General features: G+C 43.3%; 1 protein-coding gene across 2 annotated transcripts; it reads left to right on the top strand.

Annotated features, from left to right (window-relative positions):
* The first annotated feature begins 3,675 nt into the window (after positions 1-3,675).
* Positions 3,676-8,034, top strand: HMGB3 (high mobility group box 3). Of its 2 annotated transcripts, none has more exons than XM_069943007.1 (5): positions 3,676-3,781; positions 5,878-6,034; positions 6,120-6,259; positions 6,349-6,523; positions 6,629-8,034. In XM_069943007.1, exons 2-5 carry the CDS (start codon positions 5,885-5,887, stop codon positions 6,770-6,772), a joined length of 609 nt encoding a protein of 202 aa, XP_069799108.1. In that variant the 5' UTR covers positions 3,676-3,781; positions 5,878-5,884; the 3' UTR covers positions 6,773-8,034. The 2 variants fall into 2 exon arrangements, with proteins under 2 accessions (XP_069799108.1, XP_069799107.1); XM_069943006.1 differs by lacking the exon at positions 3,676-3,781 and adding an exon at positions 4,862-5,277.
* Positions 8,035-11,111: the final 3,077 nt, after the last annotated feature.

Genomic DNA, 11,111 nt, shown 5'->3' with positions numbered 1-11,111 from the left:
ATATTTATAAAAACTGCAGAATCGGCGTATCAAATATTAAGTTGAATTTTTATGTCAATAATTGCCGTGTCAAAAAAAATTTAAAAATTGACAATTTGTCAAAAAATCTAAATGTATGCATTATTTCATGTGAGACACCCAAAGAGTTAACAAACTTCCTGTTTGATTTGTTTAATGGTGCGTTTACATAGACAGATTTATCTGATTATTGAAGCAAAAGCCAGGAAATGATTTAAATAGAGGAGAAATCTCAGTCTTTCCTTTATGACATGTTCTCTATTTGTAGTCTGTTTCTGGCTTTGGCTTCAACAATCTTTCTGATATGTCTTTTTGAACACACCCTTTAGGGCTCTTGCACACTACGGAAATCAGATAGATATCTTTCCCTGGATTCTGTCACTCACATATCACCCCCCCCCCCCCCCCCCCCCCCATCCCCCCCATCCCCTTGTGCTTCCGCTTGAAGTTCCAACGGTCCCATAGGCTTCATTCTATGGTTAAGCCAATGGACGATGTCCGTCCCAAGGAATTGACATGTCATAATAAAGCCTGAGATTTCTCCTATTTTCAAATCCATTCCTGGCTTTGGCTTTAAATCTGTGGCAGATAGTCTGTCCAGTCTGCTGGACAATCTTTCTGTGTAAATGAACCGTAATGCTTCATTGTGTGTGTAAACAGGTGATATGTGGCAGAAAGTAGTGCATTGAACGGCCGCATGATCGTTACAGTGACTGATTGCTCGTGCTGTATTAAGGCACAGTAAATGAGCACCAATGACAGAGTTTGTATGTACCACAAACTACAGGACATTTCTTATAGTGTTTCCCAATGCCTTAAAAGTATAGCACTGCTGCCTGGTGTTATAAGGTGGTGCACATTCTATAAACACAATACATGTGAACGCCACATGTAATATCACCTGTATAACTGGTTATCACTATATGGTAGCAAGTGTATTTGTATAGCAACTGGTAGGTGCACAGGGATTTCTGGCTCAACCTGTATATAGGTATGATGCATGCAGATAGGTGTATATAGGTTTATTATTAAGGTATCCAGCTACCGAGAAAGTGATAAAGATGCATGTTATGTAATGTACAATCGTACCATAAACTAGTGAACAATGGTAACAATTGTTTGTGGTGTTTTTCTGCTATATATATCTCCAGATTGAAAACAAAACATTTCATGGTGTCTTTTATGCTGAATATATCTGTAGACAAGTGATCTAGTTCGGTGTAATAACATGTCGTTCGGTTGTTCCCTGGTCTATCAGCCAGGAAAGGACGAGTGCAAGAAAGACTCTAAGTAACGATCATCGTCCTGTGTAATAGGGTGAACGGAATAAGATTGCTTGTCATAGCGCTCGCTTGAGATCATTTATCATTAATTGCCGAAAATTCAGCCCATGTAATACCACACGTTTATTCTTCAGCGCGGACAGAGCAGGAGCGCGCACCTCCCATAGACTCCCATTATGAGCGGGAGGCTAACGGCATTCCGCGGCGGACAATTCTGCCGCGGAATTCCGCTAGTTTTGCTCAGTGGGAACGGGGCCTAAGGGTTCATTTACACAGAAAGATTATCCGACAGATTATCTGCCAAAGATTTGAAGCCAAAGCTAGGAATGGATTTGAAAAGAGGAGAAATCTCAGGCTTTCCTTTATGACCTGATATCTGTTTATAGTCTGTTTCTGGCTTTGGCTTCAAATCTTTAGCAGATAATCTTTCTGTGTAAACGGGGCCCTATTTTAAGGGACAATTATCGTTCGCAAAATCGTTAATGATAAACGATCCAAACGATGGCTATTGCGAAAGACCTAAAAACGTTCACCCATTTACATGGAAAGATAATCGTTACTTATGATCGTTCTTGCGGTCGTCTTGTCGTCGCTATTGCGTTCGGCACTACTGCGACCGACTTCTTATTCAATGCAAACGATTTGCGAACGAGCAACGATAAAAATAGGTCCAGGTCTTATTGAACAATTAATGATTTCTCGTTCGGTCGTTAACTGCTATTCAACCGAACGATTATCGTTTAGATTCAAACGATTTAACGATAATATGAACAATAATTGTCCTGTGGAATAGGGCCCTAAATGTGGCTCTCAAGTTGTTGAAAAACATCTTGCCAAAGGCTGTCAGGGCATCTGGGAATTTTAGCTTGCAGTTCTGCGCAGGTTGGGATCATTGCTGTAAACAAACTACAGATGTTATATGAAAACTGTTGACTACAGACCTGCTAATGTTATTGAGGCTCGCCAGCACCTCTGCCCTTTCCCCTGTACTGTGGCACAGAGAAGAGTTTTATAACTTTTCTCGACTTTGAAGACTAGCCATGGATTAGCCTATATATGACCACACATTAAATGTGCCATGTAGGGCAGTGATAGTGTAATAGTGTTACCCAACCTATGGCCCTGCAGCTGTCTGGGCATGATGGGAGCTGTAGTTTTGCCACAGGTTGAGGATCACTCCTATAGACTGTTCACACAACTTATAGATATTGGTTATCGCAGAAGTTAGGGAGCATGCGAGGCTTGCTGGCACCTCTGCCCCCTTCCTGCATCGTGGCACTGTGCAGAGAGTGGCTATGGGTGACTGCACACTGAATTAGGGCCCTTTTACACAGAAAGATTATCTGACAGATTATCTGCCAAAGATCTGAAGCCAAAACCAGGAACAGACTATAAACAGAGATCAGGTTTTATATGAAAGCCTGAGATTTCTCCTCTTTTCAAATCCAGTCCTGGCTTTGGCTTCAAATCTTTCTGTGTAAAAGGGCCCTTACTGTATAAGCCATTTAGGACACAAGTCAGTGTAATAGTGTCTCCCATATCTATGGCCTTTACAGCTGCTGCAAAACTATGGGGGAGATTTATCAATGGTGGTGTAAAGTGAGACTGGCTCAGTAGCCCCCCGGCAACCAATCAGATTCCACCTTTCATTCATTAGACTCTGGAAAATGAAAGGTGGAATCTGATTGGTTGCTAGGGGCAACTGAGCCAGTCTAACTTTACACCATGTTTGATAAATCTCCCCTATAACTCCCATTATGCCCCCACATTGGCTGATGCTGCATGATGGGAGCTGTAGTTCTGCCACAGGTTGATTCTAGAGTCAGCACTAACCTCTCTCCCTGCACTCCAGTGCTCTGTAACCTATGGCTACTTCTATCTTATGAGACTACAACTCCCATCATCCTGGGGGGCAGCAGTGCTATGCGGTCCTGACCACGTGGCTAATTTACTTACAAGGTAAACAGCGTCCATGGCCGTGTACAGCGGGTGAGACCGATGCCCCCGGGGTAACCAGCCATGCAGATGTGCCCCCCATCCCCATAGGCGGCCGCTGCTGCCGCCACATGTAAATGCTGTTACTGTACGACACAACAGCTGGAGGTGGCGCTGCCGCTGCGCCCGTGAATGCGCCGTGTTTACAGTGTGCGCGCTCAGCGTGACGTCTCCACACATATCCCGACATGAAAACACTCGCACTCCACACTACTCCACTATTTGGCGACTTCACCCCCTTTGCATCCCCCAGGCGGGTGTTCTTTTTGAATGAATGACGTACTTAGGCGCTCGTCCAATCAGAAGAGTGGGCGTGGCTGGTATTCATGAGGCCCCGGCCCAATGGCCGGGCTGGGAGGTTGTTTTAAACGGGGGAGTGTGCAGCAGCCAATCAGGGCGCTCTCGTAGTAAGCTAGCGCGAGGCTGTGAGGCAGCATTAGTGAGCGGCGTGCACACGGAGGATCACACTAGAGCGAACAATACAGGTAGGTCCCGCGGCGGCGGCCGGCTCCTGCACCGGGGCCCCTGCCAGCCCTCCCGGGCACCCCGTGCCCCTGGGTGTCTGTGCTCCCCGCCCTATCCCCGCATGTCTCTCCGTTATTCTCCTCATCTTATTATCTTTTATTACAATTTTTTACAATTTAATGAATCTAAACGCTGTAATGTCTCCCGGTAATAGACTGTGCGGCTGTGCCCGGTAGCCGTGTGTTGCCCGGGGCGCCGTCTCCTGTATCCCTCCGCCGCTGTGTTGTGTCTGTGTACGGTGCATTGTGTATAATGGAGGCTGGCGGCGGCTGTGGGCTTTGTGTGGGGCGGCAGGGGTTAATGAGCGGTGGCTGGCAGCTGCCCGGGCTGGCGGCATGGCACTGTTCTCTGCAGAACATGGCTGCTGTCCCTGTCATCTCTGCCTTGTTGTTTTCCCTGTCTTGAGAGGAGGGAGGAGGAGGGGGAGGGAGGTGACCCGTGCCCCGGCTCCCCCGTGCCCCCTGTACCGGCTCCCCCGGCCGCCCGTGCCCCCTCTCCCCTCCTCTGCAGCTCTGCCCCGCGCTCCCCTCAATAACACGAGCGGAGGAGACCGGCGACACGCGCGCTCCCGGCTCTATAACCTGCCCCTCCGCCCTCACCCTGCTCCCTATTGCCCCCAAAACTAGCCTCCCCTCTTGCCCAGACGGTGCCCTGTCCAGTCGTGTCGGTTTTGTCGTTGTTTTCCCCGGTGTGCGGCCGTTGTTGTACTTTTCCGCCGCCTCCCCCCTCTCGGGCTGCCGCCTGTAATGGCTGAACACGGCTCTTTGTTATACAGGGGATTGCGCTAAGCCTCAGCGAGGAGGGAGGGGGGGCGCCCCGAAAACCGACCCGTGCCGCCCTCCCGGGGGTCCCCTCGGTATAACGACCACCGATTCTGATAGAGCACAGTCCGCTCTTTCCGTCGGTGCCTTGTTCGGGGTGATCCGAGGCGATTCCGCCGAGCTGTCCGCCTGTGTGTGCCGCGTAGTGGTTTGTGCAGTGTGTGTATTGCAGGCTGCCTTGTGTCTATGCATAGAGAGAGAAGCCATTTTAGTGAATGGAGAGCGAGCCCATAGCGAAGAACAGCCAGGCTCCTCTATATACTCCATAGCCAGGCTATATACCCATAAAGCGGGCAAGAACGGCCGGCTGCCCCCCTCCCGGGCTCCCCCGCACACCCATACCCGCCGGGGGCTCTCCAGGGCGGCATTTTAGGGGCACTTTCTTTCATGAAGAAGCATTTCACAAAATGGAAGATGAATTATTGGTGTCTTGGTGACCTGTCGTGCTTCTCCCTCCCAGTGCAGCAGTGACTGGGGCTGTGCCTGTAACTTCCCCGACCACAGCCCGGCCACCGCTGCTGCCCCCAGCCCGGGCCACTACTGCCCGCACCTGCCCCCCCCGGGGGCATTATCTCCACATAGTGACCTTGGGTGTGGAGAAAGGAAAAGATGGCGGGGCAGGGGGGAAATCCCCGGTAATCACAACACTCCTCATGGACAACACACTTAATATATTTAGTCACATAGATTTTTATTGAATATATTATCTAATTTTATCTTTTTTTTTTTTTATTATTATTATTATTTTACACTTTGAGGTTTTTTTTATTCATTTTTTTTTTTTTTTTTTTTTTTTTTTTACTTTTGTTTTAATGTGGCAGGAATTAAGTTCCAGTTTAGTCTATATAAATATATATTTTTATATTTATATATTATATATAATTTTTTATCAATTTATTTAACATTCTTATACACTTTTTTTTTTTTTTTTTTTTTAATTTCCCCAATTACCCTAATTACCCTGTTTTGGTTCAGCTCTATGTATGAGCACTAGCGCCCCCCTACAGTTTAAAGTGGTACTGCACCCTAAATAAAAATTAGAAAAATGACTAACAATTTTTTTTTTTCACACTTAAATGACAACTTGTGCGTTAAACTGCAAAATTTTTTTTTTTTTCTTCTTTTCTGTAAGCAGACTGTTTCTGTCCACTTTAAGAAAATGTGCACTTTAATTGTGATCCCAGACCAAATTTCCATGCTCCTCCTAATGTACAAATTCATTTTTTTTTTTACAGAATCAACATGGCTAAAGGAGACCCGAAGAAGCCGAAAGGCAAGATGTCTGCCTATGCCTACTTTGTGCAGACATGTCGTGAGGAACACAAAAAGAAGAATCCTGAAATCCCAGTTAACTTTGCAGAGTTTTCAAAGAAATGTTCTGAAAGATGGAAGGTACGATGCTTCACTAATCTGACTGATGCTTTAAAAAAAAACAAAAAAAAACTTGCAACTAAAATTTCCTCCTTTTGGTTCACAGATAATGTCTGCAAAAGAGAAGTCTAAGTTTGAGGACTTGGCGAAAGCAGATAAGGTCAGATATGACAGAGAAATGAAAGATTTTGGACCAGTTAAGGGAGGCAAGAAGAAGAAGGACCCCAATGCTCCTAAGAGGCCACCGTAAGTTTTATAGGCTCTTGAAAACGATGTGACTTTTCTGGAAAAACAGAGAATGTAACCTTAACCTATGTTTATATCTCATTCCACAGTTCAGGATTCTTCTTGTTCTGCTCAGAATTCCGTCCCAAGATCAAGTCCACAAATCCTGGCATCTCCATTGGGGATGTTGCCAAAAAGTTGGGTGAGATGTGGAATAACCTGAGCGATAGCGAGAAACAACCCTACAACAACAAGGCCGGAAAGCTGAAGGAGAAGTATGAGAAGGTAACTTTGGTCTTCACTTATTTTCCATGTCTAACATAAAGCCACCGATTCTGTTACGTTAACATGTGGAGCTACATATTCACTTTTTTTTTCTCTCTCTCCAAGGATGTTGCGGATTACAAGTCCAAAGGAAAGGTTGATGGTCCTAAAAGTGCTCCTAAAATGGCCCGGAAAAAAGAGGAGGATGATGAGGATGACGAAGAAGATGAGGAGGAAGAGGATGAAGAAGAGGAAGACGATGATGAATGAAGTTGTACATTCTGTCCATGTGAATATCATAGAGTAGGGGAACCACCTGACTGCCATCTTAAGATGGTTGACTGCCCGTATTAGGTCTAATTGAAAAGAAAAAAAAAAAATTTGGTTGTGACATCATAGTTTCATAAAGATGCTCTTGGAGTTGTAACTGGGTTTACATTATGTAGCCGTGTGTGTAAATGGAGCATTCTGAAACTTTATCAAAGTTGTACATACTCCCAAACATTTTTAAACCAGACAGGCGCTCTAGTGTTCTCCTCACTCTGTGCACTTTGCTGTTGGTGTATCAAAGCATTTAAAAATGTTTCAAGCATTTTTTCTTATATTTTTTTAATTTAAGGTGTTACTTAATGGTTATTGATTTAGAAGAAAAAAAAAATCCTGGGTTGTAAACTGTACATATCTAATCTGTAAACTAGACAAATCCTTATGGTGCATAATTTTTTTGGAGCTTGTTGGTAACTCAGGGTTTAAGAACATCCCTGGATTCTAATATCGCCATCTTAGCCCCAAAGCATGCACACCAAGATCTACACTACATTGGGTTCAATTTAGCTTAAATTTTTTTTCCCTTTTTGTATATAGTGAAATAGCATTATGCCGTTTAGTTGTTGAGAGGAGTTCAGCTGGCATGAGAAGTGTATGGGTTCATTTCATTTTATTTTTTAGTTAAGTGCGATAGTTTTTAAACAAGTTGTAGGCACATCTTCACTGACTAAAGTGAGGATCAAGTAAAGGTTTGCAGAGTCCAGGAACATACTGCGCTTACATATTGCATTGTTCTGTTTTTTGTTTTTTTTTTATGTTTAGAATGCTGAAATGTTTTTGAAGCAAATAAAACAGTATTACATTTTTAAGACTGTTCTTGACAGTTGTTCTGGTTCCAGACGTTCGTGCTCTTCATTACATAGCGTTCTGACTTTTAAGTGCAGTGACACAAGGTAGGGCAACAAACAGGATCTTTTTTTCTATGTGGTGAAGATGGTGTCGTGTTAAGACCGTAGACTCTATCCCAGAATCTACTGACACATTAAACTGAAGTGAAACTTTTAACTCTTCCCATCTGACAAAGTTTTGAGTAGGTTATTGTGCCTTACGCCTCCCTGCATATGTAAATTGTTCCTGACTGTATGGTCACATGCAATGGTATAATGGACCAATGTAAAAGTTGTAATTGTTAACATACAAATGTTCTAATATTTCCTAGTTAAAAATGGTATTAAAATGTAATGACAAAATTCCTTTCAAGTGGACTTAGACTCGGCATGTTTTGTGGCAAGATAAAGGGGACCTCTGAAACATAGAAAACATCAACCTGTAACTCACAAGAGAAAACCAATGGGTGGTAATATTAAGGGACTCTTCACCTCATAGCTCAGTCTGTGAGTGCTATTCTGGGCAAAAACTAGTTAGCCTGCCCCGAAGATATCCATTAATAATGCCAAGGTTTTGCCTGGAGATTTACTTTAATCCGTTAGGTGTTTGCTTTATTTTGTACCCTACACACCATCAATGTGACAGAACACACACATGAAGAAGCCTTTACAGAGGGTCTATCTGCTGTCTTGGCTCTATACTCTTATTTCCATATAAATCTTATAGAGATTTACTTACAACTATATTGTGTTTATTTCTCTAGAACTCTATGAATAAACTTGCACCTAGGTGTTGCCATTCCTATTGTCAATGGGGTGTTGTCACAGCCATCACTTGGTGCTAATTTTTTTGCGTAGGGGCACTTGGTAATCATGTCCAGTGGGATGCCAGAAGTGTGTGTGTGTGTAAAAAAAAAAAAAAAAAATTTTTTTTTTTTATTTTGTGGCTTTTGGCAGTTTTGTGTGGAACTTTTTTTCCTCTTATCACATGACCTAGCTGCTGTACCACAAAAGGTTACAAAAACGGCATTAAAAAAAAACCCATATGCACAGCAATGGTGTTTTTGAGTCGTTTAGAACAATCTAAATAAAGTCTATGGTTAAAAAAAAGCTGCACCCTCGGTATGCTGCATTTTCAAACAATTGTCAGCCTCAAATGCCAGAGGAGAGAAAAAAAAGCCACACTACGAATGTGTATAAGGCATATCATAAACATGACCTCCAGCAAAAAAAAAAAAAATAATTGGTGGTTTTCTCATTTTTTTTAATAGACTGCTAGTAGCTACTAAAATAGACATGTCTAAAGTGTTCAGGTCTCTTTTATGGTGGGTCAAAAGATGTTTCTGTGGGTTCTAAAGATACCATGGTACTTGCCCACAAGGTGTACCACTATAGTCCACATCTATAGTCTGTAGGGCTATTAGAGCTCACTACAATGGATTTAATGCTGGGCAGGTCACTTAGGCTTGTCTAGTAACTTCTGTGCCTGCACATTCATCAGTGAGCTCCAAGCAGCTGCACAGACAGGAGCAGACTGCATAGCAAAGCAATAATGGTATGCATCAGTGAGTTCTCAGGACCTGTCTCTTGTCTGACACTGGGGATTTGCATAGAGACCATGCATAGTGGGTATGCAGAAAGATCAATGAAGCAGATGGCTTTATAGCAGCTTAGGCGTGGGGCCATCTTCAGACACCAATAATGTCTACAACTGTCAAGATCCTTTCTTTGGCCTTACAGGATAAGGGGGTTTTCACTGTTAAGAGCTGTAGGTATGAAATTGTGCACCATTTGCACATTAGTATTGTTTTTGGTACTAGAATTTGGTTAACGCTGGCCATATATTATCCTCTAGTGAGCCTAGAATTGGTGAATGTTTGGTTTTAGGTAGTCAGTATGTCCTACTGTGCCAAAATGTGCAGTACTTCCTTTTTAAGATTAGTTGATGGCATAGAAGATGGATGGCTGCATACATCTTTAGGGTGCGTTCACACCTACAGGATCTGCAGCAGATTTGATGCTGTGTTCAGTTATTTAAATGAACTCTGCTGCAGATCCTGTAGGTGTGAATGCACCATTAAAGGGATTATCCAGGATTAGATAAGGTACAGCTACTTTCTTGAGAAACAGTGCCACCCCAGTCCTCAGGTTTTCTGTGGTATTACAGTTCAGCTCTGTTTACTTCAATGGAACTGAGCTGCAAACCCTTACGCCCTAACTGAGAACAGGGGTGGTGCTGTTTCTGGTAAAGAGCGGCCATGTTTTTCTAAGCTTTGATAACCCCTCTAATGTGGGTGTGTCTGATGCTATGAACACATTATGTTGAGGCTTTGAGAAGCTGCTGCAGCTTTACTTCCCATTTCAATGAATATTTTGCAAGGTTAACATCACCAGGCCTAGCTGGAACTATAAAAGGCGACAGCAAACTATCCCATACTTACCTTACTAATAATGTTCTGGTTCAGGCACACAATGGCACCCCGTTATGAGCACATGATGCACTTTTTTTGTGCAAATTTTGTGTTGTGTGTGCATTTACACACGTGTGTGTGTGTGTGTGTGTATATATATATAAATCCAAGACTTTTGCGGTACATCCGTATAGTGAAAAAAATTGGTATTTATTGGTACATCAAAAAGCAAGTGCAACGTTTCAGTCTCATCTCGAGACCTTTCTCGAGATGAGACTGAAACGTTGCACTTGCTTTTTGATGTACCAATAAATACCACAACTTTTTTCACTATACGGATGTGTCGCAAAATTCTTGGATTTATTTAGTTGGAGATTTAATCCAATCTCCGTTGCTAGGCACTCCAGCACTGAAACTGGGAGTGCGTTCTATTGTGGACATTATATATAATATATATATATATATATATATATATATATATATAAAATCATACACGTGTAACAACTTTTCATCACTTTTATTTATTTTCAGCGCTAATATTTTATACCCAGCCAGTAAGAATTATATTCCACCTACTAAACTCTGTTGTACTGTCACATAATCGGTGGCTGCATCACTATATGGATATCTAGTTTTATCAGACAAATCACAAAGCGTAAGGGTCCATTTACACAGAAAGATTTGAAGCCAAAGCCAGGAATGGATCTGAAAAGAGGAGAAATCTCTGGCTTTTCTTTATGATCTGATCTCTGTTTATGGTCTGTTCCTGGCTTTAGCTTCAAATATTTGGCAGATAATCTTTCTGTGTGAATGGACCCTGGTAAGGGTCCTATTCTACGGGCCGAGGAGGGCCCGATCAACGATGTGAACGAGCGGCGATCTGCTAGATCGCCGCTTGTTTACTGGGCCTATTCCACGGCCCGATGATCTTTGAGCGAGGGCTGCAAGGACATCGTTACCGATGCCCTTGCAGCATCATACATTACCTGGCTGCAGGGCTTGTCCTCCGCTCCGTCTCCTCCCCGGGTCCCCCGCGCTCTATCT

This window comes from Dendropsophus ebraccatus, chromosome 10, assembly GCF_027789765.1.
Source record: "Dendropsophus ebraccatus isolate aDenEbr1 chromosome 10, aDenEbr1.pat, whole genome shotgun sequence".
NCBI classification, from domain to species: Eukaryota; Metazoa; Chordata; class Amphibia; order Anura; family Hylidae; genus Dendropsophus; species Dendropsophus ebraccatus.
The sequence above is the reverse complement of the archived record's forward strand: the minus strand, read 5'-3'. Positions and strand labels throughout refer to the sequence as shown.

What these genes read in the sequence shown, in the direction of transcription:
- HMGB3 (XM_069943006.1), top strand. Translation starts at nt 5,252, where the DNA reads ATGGCGGGGCAGGGGGGAAATCCCCG. An exon ending in AATGCTCCTAAGAGGCCACC is followed by an intron (nt 6,260 to 6,348) that starts GTAAGTTTTATA and finishes CTCATTCCACAG; the next exon opens with TTCAGGATTCTTCTTGTTCT. An exon ending in TGAAGGAGAAGTATGAGAAG is followed by an intron (nt 6,524 to 6,628) that starts GTAACTTTGGTC and finishes TCTCTCTCCAAG; the next exon opens with GATGTTGCGGATTACAAGTC.